The 22,000-nt window shown below is 56.1% G+C and overlaps 2 protein-coding genes across 9 annotated transcripts in view; one reads left to right on the top strand and one right to left on the bottom strand.

Moving 5' to 3' along the window:
- BTBD9 (BTB domain containing 9) overlaps positions 1–6,930 on the top strand; it is a 431,840-nt gene extending 424,910 nt beyond the window's left edge. For 7 of the 8 annotated variants that reach the window (XM_053913937.2, XM_053913938.2, XM_053913936.2 and 4 more), the window contains one exon: positions 1,621–6,930. In XM_053913937.2, the coding sequence (XP_053769912.1) occupies positions 1,621–1,818 (198 nt within the window). In that variant the 3' untranslated portion in view covers positions 1,819–6,930. The remainder of the gene's footprint in view (positions 1–1,620) is intronic. The other variant, XM_053913934.2, reaches the window with a different exon arrangement.
- Positions 6,931–16,798: 9,868 nt separating this feature from the next.
- Positions 16,799–22,000, bottom strand: part of ZFAND3 (zinc finger AN1-type containing 3) — a 303,349-nt gene continuing 298,147 nt past the window's right edge. The window contains exon 6 of the mRNA XM_053913849.2: positions 16,799–19,148. Within this exon, the coding sequence (XP_053769824.1) occupies positions 18,994–19,148 (155 nt within the window). The 3' untranslated portion in view covers positions 16,799–18,993. The remainder of the gene's footprint in view (positions 19,149–22,000) is intronic.

Raw genomic sequence — 22,000 nt, 5'->3', positions numbered from 1 at the left:
AGGTTCAGAAGTAAAATATTTCTTAAATTTAAATAGTTATTTTGCTAATATGAAATAGAAAAAATAAACAAGATGGAAGATGAGGACTAATTACTAGGAATAAATATTTGATGACATGATTTGCTAAAACAGATTGTAACCAACCCAACTGAGCAAGGCCCAGCAAATGTGAAATTGTGGGAAACTCATATCCATGGGTATCTTGAAAATGTTTTCGTAATTATGGGAAAACTCCAGTTATGTTTTAAAAAATTACATGAGTTGTGAATACTCCTCAGGTCTGAATTCAGAAGATCTCAGGCCACTTCCTCCTCACGACCCGGGAAGGGGGGGTCGGGGCCCAGGACTCAGGAAGGCTGCACCCTGCTGGGCTGGCAGTTGGGGTGGGTGGGGAGGGAGGCTGTGCCCCAGCCCAGCACAGCCTGGTGAGGGCAGGCGAGGGCTGTGCTTTTCCTTCTGTGAGGTGGGGTGTTGTGAATTCAGTCACGTTCTCAGGCAGTTTTAGAAAATACAGAATTTGAGGATCTGGAAATTCATTTTCTTAAAACTCCCAGCATGCTCCTTGGAAAGCAGTCTGTGCGCGCCCCAGACTGAAGACCACCACTGCAGAGGACGTAAGTCTTCCTCTGCAAAGAGCTCGGGACCGCACCCCAGCGCCAGCCGGAGCCCCAGTGGGACAGGACCTGGGGTGGTGCAGGTCCCCAGAGGCCCACCTCCGACAGCCCTCCCCTGCGCACGCCCAGCTCACACTGCGGGAGCTCCGGCCTTGTGCCAGGCATGTCACACTCGCACTAGCCTCCCTCCATCCTTGCTGTGTGTGCGCAAGGACGGGCCGTGGCTCACCCTGGCTGGCTGGGCGCCGCTTCGCCGGTGCCGTCTGTACGGGGCTGGCCCAGCACTGAGCGCGGAGCTCAGAAACGCTTCTGCGCGGACATGGAAGGCACTTTCCCTGGCTGGGGTCTGGTGGCGCCCCCCCCACCTATGTGAGGGCGTTTGTTCCAGGCTGACCCAAGCCAATCAGTGATGTCCCCTCCCCCGTATAATTCCACCTCAGAGCTGCTTCCTTGCTGGGGACCCGGGAGTTGGAGCAGGAGGGGCTTGTTTGCGCCCTTGGAGATAACCCTGGGCCCTGCCTGGGGAGACCCCCATGGTTTTTTTCCAGTAACAACTCTATCGAGATAACCCACACACCATACAAGTCACCTGTCCCGAGTTTGCAGGTTAGTGGTTTCAGCGTCTTCACAGAGCTGCGCAGCCACTGCCACGGTCAGGTCAGCGTCTCACTGTCAACTTCCAGCCCAACCGCCCAGTGCAAGAATTAACCAACTAATTAGAAACAAGAGCTCCCAAGACAAAAGTAACCAACAGTAGAGGAACCCAGTGAGGACGTCTTGCAGGAATCCAGACCTGCTGTAGCTTAGAGCCCATCGGTCCCTCCACCTACTTTTACCCCGAAATGTGTCTACAACCTTCCAGCTGCTGCTGGGTGTCGGCGTGGGGGCAGGGGAGTGGGAAGGGCTTCCTTTAATCCGCAGCGCTGGGCAAGACAGTGCCCCGGCTGGGGCAGCTCCAGGGTGGGACGTGGGCCTGTCACTCACGGGTGTTGCCCTCTCTCACCAGGTGTTTCACTGTGTCCACTTTGAGTGTCCGGAGCAGCAGAGCAGCCAGAAAGAGGAAAACAGCGAGGAGTTGGGGGCAGGGGACACCAGCCCAGCCAGCCAGCAGCTGGAGCCCCGGGCCCTGCAGGCCCCCAGCGGCAGCTCGCTGCCCCCCAGCCCAGGCTCCAACTCTCGCTCGTCCAGCCGGCAGCACCAATAAAGGGGCACTGATGTGCTGGGACTCGGTGGGCCCAGAGTCAGCAGGAACCGGTGTGCTGAGCAGGGATCTTTGTCCGCTGCCCCTCCCCTCTTCCAGACAGGAGCAGACCTGGCTGCACACACGGACACAGAACAGGTTTGCTCCCAAGGACAGGAAGGGACTGCTTTGTTCTCCTCAATTTGTTCAAATCAGGCTGGTCTCCAGGGGGAGAAAGTGGGTCTTCAATCTTCATCAGTCCACCATTAACACCCTACCTCTCTCATCTAACCCGGGCAAGGGCACCGAGGAAGCCACAGACAGGCGTGTCGGGACAAGAAATGGCGTGTGACTCTGGCACGGAGAACGGATCGGGCCTTTAGTACTTTTAGGAAATGGGTTTTCCACATCGCCCTGGCAACCAAATGATTTTTTTAATTTCTTTTCGTTATTTTCCATTTGCTGAATCACGTGTGTTCCTGATCTTTCTGAAATGCTCAAACAGCAAATCACTTGTTTAATAATCCCTCTGATGCTGTGATTTTCTGTCCTTAGCTTTGAACGGGGTGGAGCGAGCGCGCGCCGGCCCCTGAGTGGGGCGCAGGTGCAGGTCATTGGGACACCTGGGCTGATGGGGAAACTCGTCTGAGGAAGTTCAACAAAACCCACAAGGCGCAAAGCACCCCGTGGACACGGGAGCCAACCAGTGCCCGAGCGCTGGGGTATTAACCTGCCCTTCCTGAGATGTGTCCAGCCCTCGGGGGGCTGGCGAGGAGATCGTTACTGTGCCACCTGCTGATGTGACGTTCAGAAGTCTGTGTGTGTAAATCTGCACCGACTTCCATGGGGGCTGGACCTGTCCTCAAACCGCCCGTGTGGCCCTGGGCGGGGAGGGCAGCCTGCGGTGTCAGGTCCCCAGCCCCGGCCTCTGCCCGCGTACAGCGTCCGCTGGTGGCCGTGTTTGGCCCCCCGACCACAGTGCTCGACCTGGGGCTGAAGAAAACGCAGATCTAAGGCCCTCCCCTCCTGGCCCTCACCGAAGGGATCCTGTCTGTCTCCATCCCCGTGCTCCTTCGTAGCACTATCAGCGTCTCCTGGGCCTTAGTGATTCTGCAGATTCGCCCTTGGCCGGCTTCGCTGCACGCCCTGTGACCTGCTCGGAGCGGGGTTGGCGCTTCCAGGGCGTCGTTTCTGGTGTTGTAAGGACACGTTGATTGTGGGGATACAAAGAGCAACGGGAAAACTCACTTCTGTCCTCCGTAACCGAGTTCCGAGGGAGGTGAAAGGCAGGGTAGCCTCAGATGCGGGGCTCGCCAGCAGCCAGGCTCCGGCGGTGTGAGCGCAGGCGGGGAACAGCCTCGGGGCTCCGGCCTCCCGCCCCCTCGCTCTCTGGTCTCCACCCACCTGCCCTCCTGCAGTGGCCACGAGCAGGACCCCGGAAGGTGCGGCGTTTGAGAAGGGGAGGGAGGCCCCTATGGCCAGCGGCACTGCCCGCTCGCGGGTGAGGGGGGTGGCCACCCTTTGCCGGCGTCCAACCCCAGGTCGCCCCTTAGCTGGAGCATTCCTGTCCGCTCAGCACCCCTTCCAGCCGCGCATTCGCTGGGCAGCCAAGGCAGTCGGAGCAAGGGTGCAGCGCAAATGCTTCCAAAGGGTCACCGATTGAAGGGCCTCTGTATAAACTCCGAGGTCCCGCGTTCAGAGAGGAGCCCCAGGCTCAGAGGCCACACTGTGGACCAGGGATGCGGGGTGGGCTGGCGATGGATCTGTCGGTTCTGCTGCCCGAGCAGCACACCTCGCCCTCCCCAGCCCAGAGGAGCTCTTCTGCTGCCTGGCCGCTCGGTTCCACACCTGGAGGGGAACAGACTGCATCAGAAGCCTCAGCGCTGGACCCACATCGGTGCCCTTCCCACCAGACCACCTCCCCCCCATCTCCTGGGAATTTCCTCCGGAGTTTGCACGTTCCCGATCTCTGCCCTAGGTCTGTCCTGAGAGGACAGTTTGTCCCCCTCGCTCTCTCCTCCGGCACTTCAGGTGCTTGCGTTATCAGAAACGAGTATGACAACGTGGCGGCAGACAGGCAGTCTGCACCAAGGTCCCCCTTCGACCTTCCCCGAAGCCACCAGCCTGCCTCCCGCAGCCCCCCTGGCCTGTCTGGAGGCCTTGCGGTCATGGGAAGCTGCCCCGGACCCCAGGCCTGCCCTGACAAGCTCAGCAAATCCTGCTCCACCTCCCTGATGGGCCCTCTGATTTGGGGAGCAGCAGGGGCTTTTCTATCCCCCAGGTGGACCAGGGCCTGCTGGCTGCAGCTGGAGACCCCGCTCAAGCTGTGTTGCGGCAGACAGGCCCAGACCGAGGCCTGGATTTTGGGGGCTTGAGGGATGAGTGGGGGACCATGGAGTGTCCCCAGAGCCCTGGCTGAGCCTGCGGAGGACTTCTCCCCTGCGGCTGACTGGACCAAAATGGCCCGAAAACGGGAAGAAACCAAGGGAGCTAGCTGGGGTGCGGGTGACAAGACGGGCTGGCCCTCGGCTGGAAGGGTTCCCAGACACCCTCCCAGTCCTCAGCCCAGCAGAGGGTGGATTCTGTCTGCTGGCAGCGGAGAGGTGTGGCTCCCTTGCCTCTGTGAGGACACACCCAGGTGGTCTGCGGTTTGGGGAAAGGTCAGGTGAGGCTGGACGCTCAGCAGAGATGGACAGAGAGGTACCTGTGACCTCTGGCCCTTTATTGTGATGCTTGTGTGCATTGCAACAAAACTGAAACAGCAGCTTTGTAACCACCATCCAGATCGGGAAGTGGATCACTGCCAGAGCCCCCCACTCTGCATTTCATGTCATGTTTGTGTTTGTTTGCTTGTGTTTTAGGAGTAAAAAGCAAACTTCATTGGGGCTTTGGGGGAAAGCTTTCAAAATCACCTTCTGGCAGCTCCTTGGAGGGCCGGTTGGGGCAGCACTGAGCTTGCTGGGCGGGGCTTCTGTGCCCGGCGGGGCGTGTGTCAAATGAGGCCTGCACCCTGGGCAAGGAAGTCTGAAAGGCTGCTGGCTTGAGACAGGTGTAATCAGGTGTAATGGTGTTACACACAGCTGTCCACAGACACTCCTGTTTTCCCGCGTTATCCATCCTCTTGTTTTCTGATTTTAAAACCATGAGCCCATGCTCTTTAAATTGTCACTGTTTAAATCTTATTTAATGACAAATGCATTAAAGTGTTTTATTCCTAGAAGAATTGGGAAGAGAAATTATTTTCAGCAACAGTGGGATGTGTTTGTCAGACTGATTCTTCGGCAAAAAAATAAAGAGAGTTTGAATTGTGCAAGAAATTGCTCGGTAGTTACGCTGTCGCCGCAATTGTTGAACTGCTGTGCAGACGGCTCCGACCCAGTCAACCTCACCTTTTTTTTAATTTAGAAGATAACAAAATTGTAATCACTTATCCTTTCCAGAGACGCAGGGGAAAAAGAAGGTATAATCTGTGATAAAAAGCAGAGCATCCCGTGTGCCAAAGCCACTTGGTAATAAAGAGGGATAGTTCCCCATGCGGACTTCAATTAAGAACCTCCCTTTGGACAGAATGGAAAGGTGTCAAAGCGTAAAAGGAAAATTAAATTTGTCTCCTTCCCGGGGTTTCTCTTCATTAGTGTTTGCTTTGTGGTGTTTTCAGCGTGACCGTGCCTTGTGCGTGTGTGGCGTGTTCCTCCACGCGGCCCAGGCAGCGTGGGGCCTGGCGGCTGCCCGTGGCCGCAGCAGCAGCGGGCCGGGCTCATTTACTTTTGCAGCTGCGGCCATTGGTGCCGGGCTTGCCCTGACAGCGGCCCAGCAGCAGTTCGGTGCTCGTTAGTGGCCCTGGAAATCTAAAATGCTGTTCACGACTCCGCGCCACTGTGGCTTTGTTATTGTAATATTAAATTAGAAGTCCTCCTGGTGCCTGGCGTTCGGTCAGGAGTTTCTGGAAACGGGGAAGAGAGTGATTTAGACAGCACGCAGGGCAGTCCGAAGGCTTTGCTTCTCCTCGAAGCTGACCCATCAGGCCCAGTTGCTGGACAGGATTCTGAGGCCCTGCAGGTGTGACAGAATGACTGTCACCTTTGGAAAAGGTGGCGAGAAGGGATTGGTTGGAAGCCTCCTATGTGCCCCCGCCGGGCCCCTGCAGGAGGCCGGAGCAGAGGGCGCGGGATCCTGCTGGTTTCCATCAGACCGGCTCGCTGGGAGCCCGGACACCCCACGCCCCCGGCAGGACTTTGTGCTGGACTGATGGGGCCTGGGGCCTGCCTCCACTGGGGAAGTGGGGGAGGCACACAGAGGGGCCCGCCGAGTCCCCCCCAATATACACTTGTTAGAATAGAACTGGTATTTTTAAATTACTCATTTAAAAATCATTAAATAACACTCATGGAATAACGTTCCAACCTAGCAAAAGAGGCAAGGGTGCCCTCCCCCTTGTCTGCCTCAGAGTCACCCTTGCCCTGGGCCTGGCCACCTGCTTCCTCTGTGACTGACGCACTGAGCTGGGCAGCCTCATCCCGACAAGCCAGACTCGGGGGGCCTCCCACCGCATTGGCTCAGTTTCTTTCTTTTTTAAGAACTGCAATACTCCCCCAGAGGCCGCACAGCCTAGAGACTCACAATCATCCACCTGTAATTTATGATAAATGTCTCGAGCATTTACCATTTGTATCCTGAGTATTTATAGCCCTGAGCTGGGGAGGGGGGAGGAGGAGGAGGCCTACACCTGTCTCCACTCTCGTCCGCTGCTGGATGGTGGCTGGGACAGCTAAAGAATGCCGCCCTGGGGAGCCAACATGCAGAGCCGGGAAGCGGAGGCCCCGGGCCCCGGTGGGCGCAGACAGTGCCACCCAGAGAGGAAGGTGTGCAGGGAGATGGGCGGCGGGTCTGAGAGGCCTTCTGGTTAGGGGTCTGGGCCCTGGGCCTTGGGCTTCCTGGGACACTGGGAACACGGGCGATGATGATGATGATTACCGTCTGTCCATCTACCACCGAATAGCCTTCTCCTGCCACGTGAGTCCCGTGGGCTGGGCACTCCTGAACAGTGTTGGGGTGGACAGGACCGGCTTGTCCAAGGTTACCATGCCCGTCCCGGGAAGTGTGGCCTCAGCGTTTGGCCCTGGGCGCAGGGGCCAGGCTGGTCCTCCCCGTGGCTGCTTGTAGCTCCGGTTTCCCAAGTTCACTCCCCGTCCACATCTCCTGGCCCCCCAGCCCAATGGTATGTGCGGGGTGGGGGTGGGGGCACCCTTGCAAACTGGCCCCACATCAACGGGACAGGGCACTGCCGGTGAGATCTGAGAAAAGGTTGGATGGGGGACACAGAACCGGCTGCCCAGGGGCGGCCTCTTCAGCCTCTCCCCCCAGAGGTGACCTGAGTAGCAGCCAGGAGTGCCACCCCCTTGCCCCCTAAACATACTGCGGTCCCAAGGCCACACCCCCTTCCATCACCTGAAAAGCCAGAGGAGAGTGAGGTCTGAGGCTCAGCCTCTGGACTGGGGGTGTGGGAAGGGGTGACAGGAACACCTCAGGGTGACATGGACCCATGTGCTATTCTTGTCACACCTGTGTATATCCAGAATTCACCAGGGAACATGACATCCTCTGCTTTTGGGGTCTCTGAGCCTGAAAGGAGGGGGCATGCTGGGCTGGGTCTGGGAGCGGCTCCTCTACGCCACCTGTGAAGGACGAGCCTGCGAGTTCTGTCCCAAACTCTAAAGCAGCACGAAGGGTCGTGTTGTTTGGAATGTAGACGAAGCTGAGGGCCGGCTGTGGCTCCTTCATCTCATGGAACCACCTGAGTGAGCAAATATGCAAACCACCCCTAAGTTCAAGCTGGAAGCCCACTGCTGTGGGTCCTCTCGGAAATAGTGATGACTTCCTGCGCCACCTAAATCCATGTTGCCCTTCCCTCCACGGCCCATCTGCCCTAGTCCCCTCCGATGGCCACTGGCTGTCCAGGCCTCCCTCCGCCGGCCCCCGGGTATCAGTGGGTTGTCTGCCCTGTGCTCTGCTTTCTCTCCTGCAGACAGGGAGGGAGTATCCAAGCAAGCGTCGTCACCTTCATTCCCCACACAGCCCTGTGACGTGGGCCAAGTGTCGCCCTGCGGACAGCGAGGCGCCGAGGGCTGAGTTGTTCCAGGACAGAAAGAGGCGCAGGCCTTACGCTGGGGCCAGAGCTCGGAGGCACCCCCCCCCCCCCGCCCCCCGCCCCCAATGCCGAGGTGGCCTACTCAATGGCGTTTCTTGGTGGGAAGAAAACTCATCACTTTGAACCAGGTCCATGTCCCTTGTCATTTCTCCTGCTCTGAGCTCCACCCCGGCCGCCATGGTTTTCTTTCTTCTTCTATATGCCCAGCGCACAGGAGCCAGGCCGTGGGGGGGGATGGGCCCCCCCCCCCCGCCCCATCCCCCCCATTCAGACTCCGCTTTGCCTGAGGCCCCAGCACAACTCGAGGCCCACAGCTGCGCGGGCGGCTACGCCGCCCCGCGCACACCGAGAGTGCCCTTGGCTCCTGCTGAGCTGCTCACTCAAAACAGCTTGAATCAGCAGGTGTGTGTTACCATTCAGCATAGTTTCTTTTCTGGACCCAAACCCAGGACTGACGTTTCTCTGGTTAACTTCCATCTGGTGGTTTTAGCCTCACAGTGGAGCCTAATGTCAAGCAAAGCCACTTCGAAACTTGCTTTAGTCGTCTTCACAAGTTTACCCTCCAAGTTCTGATTGTCAGGAACTGACAACATTTTCAGCAACATGTTGGCCTAAGTGTTGAACAAGACAAAAGCAAATCCAGAGAACACTGCTGCCCAGTCCCCGGTCCTGTCCCCTCAGGCTGCCGTCACCGCCACCTGGCTTGTCATTTAGCACAGTGGGTGGAACACCTGCCAGGCCCTTACATTCCAGAGGGATGAGGCACGCAACACGTGTGAGCGAGCCTGTGGCCCACGCCGTGTGCTGTCGGCAGGTGAGGACTAGCCACAGAAGCACAGGTACCGGTCAGAGGTGCAGAGAAGCTTCCCAGAGGGGACAGCTGGGCCAAGCCCTGAGAGGAAAGGACCAAGACTGAGGCCCTCCGAGATCTTTCCAGGAGGGAACTAAAGGCCATGCCCGGCAGGGGGTGCGAGAGGGGGCGAGCTGGATTGGCTGGCGGCCGGGCTGCCAAGTGTGACGGGAGCCAGGGAAAGGTTAGACGTCCATCATTGGCTGTGACCCGACTCCGGCTGCAGAGGACAGAATCCCCAATGAGGAGCAGCCGAGTGCGAAGGACAGTTGTTACAGCAGTCGGGGAGAGATGGTGGCCATCTGGACGGGGTGAGCCACAGAGGTGGTGGGGTTGTGGGTGGGTAGGGTCCACAGGATTTGTGGAGTCCAAGGGAAGCGGGGGTGCCAGAGGCTGGCCTAGGGCAGGTCAGTTCCTGACATGCCAGGCCGGCTTTGTCACGGAGAAGGCAAGGCAGCCAGACCTCAGGGGACTCAGCTCACCAAAGCGAAGACCCAAGAAGTATTTACGGAAAACAGCACAAACTTCACAAGGTGGTCAAGTTCACACTAGCCCGTCCGTGATGAGAAAGCTCGAAAGGTCACGACTTGTCTTTGTACATCAGCTGAGCAAAAAGCTAGGGACAGAAGTGCCTTAACCTGGGGTCTCTGTTTGTGGGAAATAGTCAAGATTTTGTTATATGGGAACCAGGCCGCCCTGTCGATTGCAGCTTAGCTCAGGGTGTGCGCTGGTTTGTTTTTTGCCTGAGGGTGGTGCGGGAAGTGCTGTCAGCGCCTCGGCAGGCGGAGCCTGTTTTTCCTGCAAGTTGGAGATGACGTCTAGAGCAGCAGGGCTCAGCCTCTGCAATGAGTAAGAATCACCTGGGACCCTGACAGAATGTCTCCTGTGCACCTGTCCCTACAGGCTGTGGTGCTGGCTGCATTCTCAAGTGCCCGACGCGCCTGCTTCTGACAACCCGCCCAGCCTGGGGGGAGGGGGGGCTGAACTAGACATGTAGGCAGTCGGGAACCTGAGCCCAGAGGTCTGGGGTGCGTAGGGGAAGACCTGGGGCCGGTGCTATGGAGCCTGGAAGAGATCACCAAGCAGGGAAGAGACAGGTCCCAGGCTGAGCCCTGGTGCCCCTGCGGGTAGAGCCCAGGGAGATGAGAAGAGACAGCAAAGGCTGCTGGGGAAACAGAGAGCCTGGGCCTGGGCACCTGTGGTGACAGCCAGAGGGCGGGCAGAGCATTGTGTCACGAGGGCTGACAGTATGTGAAAGGCTCTGGGGACAGTGCCTGGCACAAAGTGGGTGTGTGAATGCCAGCTCTTTGATGATCTGTTACATTCCACAGGCCTAAAGCAGTCCTTAGGCCTGTCTCCGTTTTTCTTTCTAAAGAAGAGTCCCGAAACCCCGTTTCATCAGGGGCACAGGCCCAAGCCTCAGCTCCTCCCTCTGCTGCTCTCCCTGGCTCTCCTGGCTGCACCTCTCCCAAATTTTCTTAGCCCTTTGGAAACAGGAGCCCTTCAAGAGCATCCTAGGGCGCCATCGTGAGCGCCTCCCCTGCAGCGGTGATCCCTTTGGGGCAGGCGAACCCTGAGCAGCAGGTGAACCTGATGGGGGTGCTGGGGTTTGGGTGTTGGCTGGGACCCTGGCTGGGTGTGCCTTATGGCGAAACAGAGGGACGCACCTTGATCAACACCAGTGAACACCCGGCAGCACCCTGGGGCCTCCGGGACTTGTTTCTCGGTGCAGGCTCTCCACGTGGGCTTCCAGCGTGGCGGCTTCGGGATGGCCAAACTTTTTAAAAAACTGAGTTGAGATACATACAACATAAAATCCTCCATTTTAAATGAACAATTCCACGGAACTGAGTACCTTTACAACGTCATGCAAAGGGCATCCTGGTCCAGGGCGTTTTCATCACCTCTAGAGGAAGCACCATCCACTTTAGGGAGTCGGTCCAGCCTCCTCTCCCCCAACCCCGCTGATGCCGCGCATCTGCTGTCTGTCCATCTGTTTGTCTGCCTGTGTGCATTTGCCTGTTCTGGACACTCCTCGTAAATGGAATCGTACAGCATGTGGCCTTGGGTGTCTGGCTCCTTTCGCTTAGCTTGTTTTTGAGGCTCACCCAGGTGTCGTCATGTTGTTGCTTCTTTGAGGCTGAACTGGAGGCACATCCTACATTGTCTCTGTCTGTCCCTGAGGACACCTGAGCTGTTTCCACTCTTTGCCCACTGTGACGAGAGCTGCTGTGAACATGGGCACACACCGTGAGTTCCTGCTTTCCCTTTTTTAGGGGATGTATAACCCGGAGCGGAGTTGCTGGATGATGCGGTAATTCTGCTGGACTTTTTGAGGCGCCACCAAACCGTCTTCTACAGTGGCCAGAGCATTTCACATTCCCAGCAACAGTGCCTCCAGTCACCCCATGCACCCCAGCGCCTGTTAGTTTCCACTTTCGATCACCACCATTCTCGTGGAGGTCAGACTCCTCACCTGTCAGCCCGAAGCTCAGGAGACAGCCAGGTGGCATCTAATCACATGCCTTTCAGACCTAGCCCAGGGTCAGGAAGTGCCACCTCTGCCACACGCTAGTCACTAGAAGCAAGTCACCGAAAGGCCAGGCCACATTTAGAAGGGGCTCCACTTTTTCAAGGGAAGAGTGTCAAGGGATTTAGGGACATGTTTTAAAATCATGACATCTCCAAAGCACTTCTCATCTACTCCCTTAGTCCAGTGCTACTCACGAGGCCTGTTTGTGGCACATGGCGCTCACACCAGATGTAAGTCAGCACCCTGCTTCCTCCATCGAGACGCGAGCTGGCCTAAGCGGGTGCGCAGCTACACAGGCGAATGCTCGGAGACCCGGCTCCTCCTCCCAGCCGGGGACACGAGGGGACCTGGGGCCCCTCCGAGCAGCACTGTCAGCCTAAATGACCACTTTACATCCTCCTCAACTGTCCCTGATCCTATGAGGCCTGAAGTTTACACATTTTGACAGCCCCCCTTTAAGAAAAAGAACAAAAAATATGACTACAAAGTTAGGTTCAATATGAAGAATGAGAAATCACAACACACTCTGCATTTTTAAAAGTTGACAAATACGCACACATTGAAGAAATCCGGGATCGCAACACAGCAGCGCTCCCGAGGCACCTCGGGAGTGTTTGGGCCCCACGCTGCCGGCGGGCCCCGCTGATCACCCTGTCACGTGACGATGGTTCTGTAATATCTTGGAACCATCATGTAATATCATGGAAGAGTCGAAAGAGCCCTCAATCTTTCCTCAGCATGGCTGATCAAAACTTGTTTTGAATTATTGATACTTTAGCAAAGTTTCTTTCGCTGTCACAATTCACAGTGGCACAGATGGGAGTTTTTAGACCTGCTGGGGAAACCGTTGTGAAGTTTCCTTCAGGTACCAGCTGTGAGATTCCGGGCCGCATCGCGAGTCGCTAGTCTCTCGTCCTCCTTGCTGAACGGAGTGCAGTACACGCTGTGTCCTACGCAAACTTCTGTTTCAGCAGGGGCGATGGGAACCTCCTCTTCCCAGTGCACACCCCCGACGACTGAAGAATTTCCCCCAGACTCGCTCTGGGCGCCATACACTTCAAGACTTGTCTCCCCACCACCACCCGCAACTCACCCACTCCCTGGGCAAGGTTCTGCAGGATGCGTTCCTGTCGCAACAGCCTTGGCCTTGCACTTTCCAGTCAAAGGGTGACGGCACAGTGGGCAGCTGGAGCCCCCCTGGAAGCTGTCCCTGCCCCAGGAAGGCCATCAATAACCCAACTAGACATGGAAGTGACTGCAAACCACACTAAACATCCCACTAATTCCAAACTATCTCCCCAACACAACTACCCCTCGGCCAAATCCCCAAAATACCCCTGTGGCCTCAGCACCTCCCCAAAGAGGAGGAAGTGTGAAGGGTGGAAGTGGGAATGGAAGAAGGGACCAGTTTCAACCACCTGCAGTTAAAGTACCCGCTCTTACAAACCTTATAGAAGCTTGGGAGCACGGGAGGCCACTGCCACGGCCCTCTTGCAGGGCTGAGGAAGGGCCCCGGCTGAAGCTTCCCGTCACTGCGGATCCACCTCAGCACCCATCGCACCTTGCGCAATCCCCTCTCCACCATCGCGGGCACCTGTGCCTACTTCCCTGAGGGAGCGACAGAAAACTCCCGCAAGCACCTGCCTGCCCAGCCTGTGCGCCACGCTCAGGCACTTGTCCCCTCCCTCCCGCATAGCCTATGTCTCCCTCTCTACTGGGTCATTTGGTATAAAAACACCAATTTCTCCTCTATCTGAAAACAAGCTCTCTTGCCCCCACACCTGCTACACTACTGCCCGTTTCTCTGCTGCTTTTACAGCGAAATCCCTGGTCAAAGAAAGTCCTGTAGCCAGGCGTCCCATTCTGCTACCGAGTGGCCAGTCCCCAGATGCTGGGTCCCCGAGCAGCACCTCCACAGGTGACCGCCATGCCCTTCTCCTTTAAACTCGGCAGGACTCCACGCCCTTGGTCTCCTTTCCTTGCTGGCAGCTGCTTCTTGGTCTCCTCTCCAGGTTCCTCCCTGTCTCCCTGGACCCTGTAACACTGGCATGTCCCTGACACAGCTCGAGCCCCCCACTCCCCCCACAGTGACCTCAGCCAGGCTGGGGACTTTAAGTGCTAATTGTGTCCTCGTGACTCAGAAATGCACATCTCCAGCCAGGACCTGTTGCTGAGCTCAAGAACTGCATATCCAGGTGTCTTCTCTGCGTTTCCACCTGGATGCCTAGTCTGCACCCCAGCGTAGTCTGTTCCCACCTGATCCCCAACTGCACTCCCGCTTGAGTCCCGTGTAATGACATCTCCATCTTTCCAGGGGCTCAAGCCTAAACCATGGAGTCGCTCATGTCTCTTCTCTCTCCTCTCTACCCTCCTCCCTGAGGTCTGCACCCCCACCACCTGTCACCTGGATTATCAAGTGTCCTTGTCCCCGGCCTCCCACTTCCTCCCTTGCTCCCTTCCTGCTATTCTCCCTAAAACCCAGCTCAGACCACGGCCCTCCACAGCTCAAACCCTGGATGGCCCCCATCTCCGAGAAAATCACGCCGGTCCTGCTAATTAGCTGCCTCACTGTGTCAGATACGTATCCCCTTGGACCAGTCTCTGCACTTCCCTAATTTTGCCCCCTTTCCCCACGTGTCTGTGGTCACCACTATACCCCCAGAACCCAGAACGGTGCCGAGCAGATGTTGAGGGGCACCAAGCCAGGGCTCTGCCTGATGGGCTGGAAAGCCAGGGACCAGGAGTGTCCATCTTTCAGGCCTGTGTCCTGGTCGCTGCCCCTTTGCTTTTGGGACTGTGTCACCTGGAGCAGATCCCTCTCCCCCTAGTCCAGGACCCTGCCCCCTCCCCCCGCCCCCACTCTTCCTGTTGCCTGGTGAGCTTGGGCCTGTGGACTCCAAAGCCCCCGCCCTAGGGGGTTGGTAAATTCTCACATCTGACAGTGTGGCCCTCCTGCTCCCAAAGCCTTCCACAGCCCTGCCCCCCAAGTCCACATTCCCCCAAAAGCTCAGGCTCATCCCACCTCTGGGAGAAGGGAAGAGGGAGGGATGCCTGGAGGGGGTGACACCACCTGCCCAGCGTGCCTCCCGAGTCCACGAACCCGACCAGATGTGTTATCACCATCACGTGTGACCCGAAGTCTGGGGAGCTCCTCATTCGCCAACAGCTTCACCAGCCCAATCTGTGGGACCCCTTGAACCCCAGGGGCTGCATCACCCCCTTCCCAGCCAGACCCCTCCCGCACATGCTGAGGCTTGCCTGTCAGTTTTATTTCGCAGGCCTTTTGCCGAAGCCTGTCCGGGCGTGGCCACAGGCCTGTGAGCCGGGCAGTGGGAGCAGCATCTCCAAGGCAGAAGCCAGCCCCGGAGCCCACGGTCACCCACGGTCACCCACGGTCACCCACCTCAACCTCCCTCCAGTTATTGATCGGAAACACCCTGATGTATAAACCCAGGGAACAGGGTTTGGGGGCAAAGGTGAAGTTCTAGGAATTGGCCAGCAACCCCACAGGTGTTTTGGGTTCCGGGCTGCTGTCACGGCACAGCCCAGAGGCCCGCACATACTGGAACCTCCAGGCTGGCCGAGATTGCTCAAGAAACACAGAAGGTGCTCGATGAACTGGGGCAACTTGTCCCAAGTTGTGCTGATTAAAAAAAAAGGTCCGAGGTCAACGTGGGTCTGGTGCTGTGTGATCAGCCGCACCCGCCGCCTGCATCTTCCAAAACATCTCTGACCGGGAAGCCAACCTTGTACTCGGCACGGCGGGGACCGAGGTGTGCACCCCTTTGGAGCGCCGGGGCACCGGTTTCCGAACTCCGCATTGCCACACCCTGGGAGGGCTGTCCCTTCTGTTTTCAGGTTTTTAAGGTGGACATTATACACGTGCGTAGCCACAGGAGCAGTAAACGTAAAGCTGACTTCACTTCCGTCCCCCACACCAAGGAAAACGAGTGGACTTTGAGCTTTTTCTAGTGCACTTACATTTCTAAATTTTAGACACTGTTGACTTGACCTCTTACACTCTCCACAAACACGCATGGGCCTCCCTGCCTCCCAGCAGACTTCAGGCACCAATTCCTACCAGAGCAACACTCCTCGTCGTTTGTATGTTTACATTATTTGTACTCGGTGTTATTCACAGCTAAGTCATGCCGGGTCTATGGTTCGTTTTCCTCTTTTTTTGTTTTGCAATAAATTGTCTATTTTTGTTTTGTGTAATTTTGTATCTAAGATTCATACCCAAACCCCATGACAGAAGCGTAAATCAAGTGCTGACACTTTCAGACCCAGAGCCTCTCGCAGCAGTGCCTGCTGCACTCTCCCGTGCTCCCCCGCTTTTCTCTGCTGATCTCTCTTTTTCTGGAGCCCTCTCTCAGGAGCATCTGAGAATGGCCGCAAAGGAGGTAAATTTTCTGAGGCCCATGCAACTTTTCTGGGGTGTTTCTATTGCTCTGTTGCCCGTCTGGGGTCCTCCCTTCTCCAGAGCAAGGGGGCTCCCTCAGTCCCCGGGTGTGGCTGACCATCACCTCGACTGCCATGTCCCACTCTGACCTCCAGCCTGGGGCTCCCTGTTCCTGCTGCCCAACCAGACGCACCCCCTTTTCTTCCCAAAGCCGGGTGGAGGCAAAGTAGCAGGGGGGGGGGGTTCGTGGCACTAACTCCCGCCAGGCCCAGCATGTTTCAAGGCTAGAGGAGCCCCGCACCTCTGACTTTTTCCGAGGATTCTTCATCACCGTCGTGACAACTGTGTGGCCAATATTTCTGCCTTAAAGGTGGTGGGGACGGCTGCCACTCCTTTGTCACGTCCTGCCAAATGTTTTTAAACATCTTCAGACATATTAAGTGTATCCTCTACACAGGCGATTTTCAACCAGTGTGCCAGAATAATTTTTAAAACATGAAATACCTATGTAATTTCCTGACTACTAGGGGCACTGACCTCTTTTCCCTTAGATTGTCAAATAAAAAAATGACAGCAGCCAACACAATAGCCAGCCGATGTGAATGGATAAAAATAATACCTTTTTTTTTGTCAGATTGGCAAAAAATAAATTTTTTGGTGTGACACAGAATTTTAGTAATTGGTCTACATGTGCCATGAGGTGGAAAAGGTTAAATGGTGCTGTTCTACACTGGAGAGCTCCCAGCGCAAATACGTCATTCCGACCCTCCCTTCGGGGAACTGTCAGTCTCCGTTCTCTGGGTCCTTCCTTGGCTGGGGTTTGGGTCACAGAAATGCTACCCCACCCACCCACGCAAACCTGGGGAGCCCAGGGGCGGTGCTCGTCTCTTCCACCTGTCCCAGATATGCAACCTCCCTGCTGACACCCTCCCCCGTGCCAGGACCACTCAGCGCACACAGCAGGGCAGCGCCGGTGAGCCCCACCTCTGCAAAGCTGAGGACAGGGAGACCTTGTCCTGTGGTTCTGGTTATCCCAGTGGCACTTAGGAGAATGGGCGACACAGAGCAATCCAAGCTTTTATATGATTGGTTTAATTTTTTTTTCAGCAGGAGAAAAAAGAATAAAGTTACAAGATTCTTTTAATATTTTCACAATGTTAAAACTAAAACTGAGCTCTAGGCTATGTGTGTAAGTAAATCTAGAACACAAAAGGGTTAAATAAGATTTTCTCTTTTAAAGATACGGAATTTAAGCTTTCCTTACATTTAACAAACTTCACAGAACAGATACTGCAGGGGAACAAGCCCCTCCCCCCAGCTCTACCGTCAGGAAGTGAACGTGGGCGGCGAGCCCTGTGTGCCGGCTCCCCAGAGAGCCTGCTCCCCATCACTGCCTCCAAGCAGCAGCAGGTGGGGCCTGAGGAGGGCGGCGGGCTCATGGGTGGCCTCTTCGGAATCAGAGCTTGGCAGGGGCCTAGGCGGCCCGCCTCACTGAGGGTGGCCATGGACCGTCCGGAGGGCCGTGGCTTGACAAACAGTGGTAAACGTGGGCAGACCTGGCCCTCTGCCCTGGGTTGCCCTAGAGCAAGACACCGGTCTGGGTCCTGAAGCAAGAATTAAGGCTGGAGATTTTGCAGCGGATTCCACTCTGGTGGGGGTGGGAGTGGGGGAAGAGAAGGTTGGGAAGAGCATGATTTTCTCTTTCAGTATTTTGGATCAAAAACATGTGCAGTTGCAGGTATTAATTTGCAGACAGAGTTGAAATGCTTGTTGCAGTATAAAAGGGCAAGTTGCTGGGTTAAACCCTTCCAGTGGCCTGTGGGTGGGCAGAGCCCAACTGCCTCTGCAGGAGCCTTCGACTCTTACCGCCCTGGACCAGACAGGGGCGCTGGGCCACTCGCCCCTGCTCGGCTCATCCTGTCTACTTACCTCACCCCCACCTGACGCGTAATTCTTTCCTAACATGGGCAAACAGGCCCACCTCCTCCCTTCCCTACCTGGCCTGAGCTACTGCACTCTCTCCGCCCAGGCAACGTGCCACAGGCTGAGAAATGTGCCCCCGCCACCTGCTGGAGCAAGTCTCTCTTGGAGCTGGGCCACAGCCACCAACCACGGTTCTAGACAGATCACACCCGCTGTCCCGTGGCAGACGCTGCCTCCCCTACTAAACCTGCCGTGTGGTGGACGTGGACCGGTTGTCCTTGGACTACGGGGCTGCACAGGCAGGAGGTGAGGCCATCCTTCCCTTGGCCCCCAGGGGGCGGGGCAGGCTCCTGCAGGAAGGGGCAGAGTCAGTCTGTGGACACAGCTTCCCAGGTGCTCCCCAGCTTTTCTAGTGATTCCTGTCGGCTACGAAACATCTTTTAAAAACTCCCAATATAGAAACCTAGCTGCAGAGGCCAGTCTGTGGAGCCCAGACACAGCTGCTGTGCTGCAATTAGCCTTATTTGATCCATTGCCAGACCCCTGTACTTGGCAAGGGGCAAACCAGAGCCAGCGGGGTCAGGGAGTGCCCCTCCCTGGTTGCTTCCCCTGACCACGGGGTCCTGTGTAGAAAGCTGGTTCTCGTGCACAGACTAGTCTTGAGTGGAGCTAATTTTCAAAGTGAGGTTATTGTTTCTCTTCTCATGTGATGAGTTTTTTCATAGCAAGTCAGGTAAAAAAATTCGTAAGATTTTCCTAAGAACCTGGTCCCCCACCCCCATTTCCAACTCTGTGGGAGAGCGAGGCCACCACCCAGCCAAGCCACGTAGCCAATCTCAGCAGCCTCCTGTGGCCAAGGCACGCGTGGCCATCCAGCACCCTGGCTCCCGGGACTAAAGATGAGGGAAGAGGTGAAAGGCCGGACACTGACCAGAGTGTCTGGCAGAGCCGTGTGCGTTGTGGGAACTTTAACTTCAGCTTCTACTCCTCTATTGACTCAGAGTCTCCGTCTGGAACGCTTTCCGCTTAAGGCTTCTTATAAGTCTGACTCCAGCAGTGACAGGTATGTGTTGTTCTAAATCCACTAGCCACGCTCCAACAAAAAATATTCTTCATGTTTTAATTTTATACAATGGCTAGCAGGCACCTTAGAACCAGCCAGAAATCAACCTCAACCACCGCCAACCCCTAAACTACAGAACCAGGACGGCTGGCTAAAGGAAGGAAACGGACTGGCTGTGGTCTGGCGCGTGCCCAGTACAAGGTGTCTGGCTGACTCTGTCCTAAATAAGGCTAACGTTAGTGGACTAAGAACAGCGTCACGTGGCAGCCGTGCCCGGCCTTCAGGAGCACCCCTCCCCGATGCGCTGGCAGGAGCGCCCCACTTTCCGGTCCAGTTTCACCATTTTCATGATGGCTTCCTCTCGGCCACGGCCCATGTGGTCAAACGTGCAATCATGCTGCTCAGGGAGGCGGTGTAACATACAGAACACGTAACCTGCAGGGGCAGAAGCAGCAGAGAAAACAGGGTTAGGGCGGCTTCCAAATGCCCAGAGCCCAAGGGGATGGGAGGGGCGTCTCGGTGAGTGGATGATGGGGCTCCCGCTGCTGGAAGAGTTAATTACAGCAGCAACCCCCTGGCCCCCAGGAGAGGGCCTGCACCCTCCACACTTCACAGCTCCTCCTCCAGTCAGTGTGATGTCCTCAGAACATCCTGGGGGCAAGACCCCTGCCAAGGGCAGCCGCTCTAGAGGCTGACTCTGCATTCAATTCTGCTCCTGCCTGGATGGACCCTGAAGGCAGAACCCCAAAGGAGGCTGCCCTGAGAGACATACCCCTTTCCCTAGGAAAGAGCAGGCATGGAGCTCCTTCCCTCCCAGCCACCACGTAGGCGAGAGCGCACAGAGCTGCCAGCTGTCTGGGGTGGTGTCCACCCCAGGACACCACCATTTCTAGGAGGAAGAGGGGGAACGGCGTAAGTGATTATGGCTTAAATTACATACTACCTCCGGTGCAGCTAGGGCAGGGGGGTAAGGGGGCTTGGGAGTGATCAAACCACAACCCGCAAAGTGAGTAGGGGTTCTCAAAGGAAAATGGATTGTGTCAAGTGCTAGAAAAGGCATTACAAATAGAGGAAAATCAGAAGTGCTGAGCTCTAATCACCATCTCAAAGGAGGCTGATGCTTCTAACTGCACTAAGCAGGTAGGAGGTTGAGTCCCTCCACTCAGGCCTTCCCACTTGCCCTTCCCTCCCAGAAGTGGCGGGGCCTGCAGGGCTGGTCCTCTCCAGCCACAGAGAAAAAACAAGGGAAACACCGGTGAGGCTGGTGGAACAAAGTTATGAGGGAGAGGCCGAGGGGTGGGGGAAAGTCCCTCTGACAGGAAATGAGAGGCCTCGGGGTCAGCAGAGAGGCTCAGAGGACAAAGGAAACACACAGCAGCACCAGAACGTGACTGTTCCTTCCCCTCTTCTGGTCAATTTTCTAGGAATGCAGACAGGTATGTGGGGGTGTGTGGGAGACAAACACCTGATGTCCCGGGAGTCTCTCTTTGAGGGAGGGGGGATCTGGGCTGGGAAGACTCCTGCCAATGCTGGCTGGCTCCTCATCCCATCAGCTGCTGGCCACACATCCAGGTCCCATGAGCTTACACCACGTCCACAGGCCCAACCTGTAAGTGAATCCGAGTCCTTTCCGAAACCTCCTCTCCCTGAGCCTGGAGCAGGCTTCCCTCAGCAACCCTGCCACCCAGTGCTCTCCCCGCTCACTGTCCAAGCACACGGCATCTCTTCTCAGAGACTTCTTTCTTTTAAGCCTAGATGCCGACGGCCAGGGCAGCCACCCCTTGCAAACTGTGATCGGTCCATCTCCACATCCTCGACTTCTTTTCTTATCAGAGATGAGGGGTAGAGGCAGTGATTTTAGAAGAACAGCAGCAGCTGAAGCAACGACGGAGAGGCCAGGATGGACAAAAAGTTTCAACAGCCTGAACTTTTAAGATAGACTTCACCCAGTGAATATTCCTCAGCTGCCACCACAGTGCCCTGAGCTCCTGCAGCGCGCAGGCCGCGCCTCGACCGCCCGCTGTGCGAGAAAGCCGCTATGACCTGCTTCCCAGGGAGAGCCCGGCAATATGCTTGACTCTACATTAGGACTGGGTCTAAGGAAAAGAACAGAGATGAAATTCTCGTCTCCTGAGAAGCTGAGCTCCCATTTGGTCCAAAAGCAAAGTTACGATTAATGACCTCATGTGTTATATTTACTGATAAGTTCATTACTGGAAGCCATGGAAAACTACACGTCTTTCTCCTAAAGGATTTCACAGCAGACGCGTGGGCAGTCTCAACACGCGGCCCTGTCTGACAGCCACAATCACCCTTGTGAAGCGAAGCCCACCTGATGGAGGAGAAGCGGCTGGGTCTGGGCTTGGGGTGGGGCTACCCTGCTGTGTGCAGGAGGTGTGAGCGTTTTATTTCTGTATCTCCAGCGTCTATAAGGGGTGGGGGGATCCCACTGCCCCTTCCCTTCCCTTCCCTTTCTTCAAGATACTGGGATGACGCAGGGGAAGGTCCCAGAGGCTCTTCTCTCCTGCTGATGACCTGGGCGCTGGTTGAGAAGCAGCAGGAAATGGATTACCCCTGAAATTAACTTGGCCCTGGTTCAAACTAAGATCTCATGAGTCAAAGGCAGACTGGGGCAGAGGGCAGAGGGCAGAGGCTCGACTGCAGTCTTGTCCTACTTACGCACCCAACCACATTGCTTAGCTTGCCTTCTACAGCCAGAGGGGCAGCCAACTAGGTAGATGTGACAGCCCTCTGGGGGGAGGGGGGTGACAACCACGGCAACTTCCTGATATTCTCTGCCCACCCAAGGACTCTCCATCCAGCCCCAAACACCTCATTTCTCTACCAAAGTTCTGTGAACCTCAGTTACATACACTTTGACACTTGGCTTTGATTTTTGAACGGTGAAAACCACTAAACAGCAGCTAAATTTTGGGAGCAGTGCTGGTATCAATTAGAATACATGGCACTATAATTCCCAGGGGAAATTTCTGGAAAGCCAACCTCCCAAGTTGCTGCACTGAGGTTATTAGATGGCATCAATTCAGTTCAATTCCCTCTCCTCTCAGGATCACTCACCAAAACAAAGCTGTAGTGTCCTCTGACAGCAGCCCAGTGGCTCCATGCATTTCGGTGCTAGTAGTCAGAGTGGGCTGGTCTGGACGCGGGGGAGGGGGGTGGACCTTTACCCCCCTTCTCGGTACCCGCAAACCTGTTTCCAGGAGCCAATGCAAGTGCCATGGACTCATGGACTTTCAATTGCTCTCTGACGCGACTCTGGAGACCAG

Source organism: Desmodus rotundus, chromosome 11 (assembly GCF_022682495.2).
Source record: "Desmodus rotundus isolate HL8 chromosome 11, HLdesRot8A.1, whole genome shotgun sequence".
NCBI classification, from domain to species: Eukaryota; Metazoa; Chordata; class Mammalia; order Chiroptera; family Phyllostomidae; genus Desmodus; species Desmodus rotundus.
This window is presented reverse-complemented; position numbering and strand designations above follow the sequence as displayed.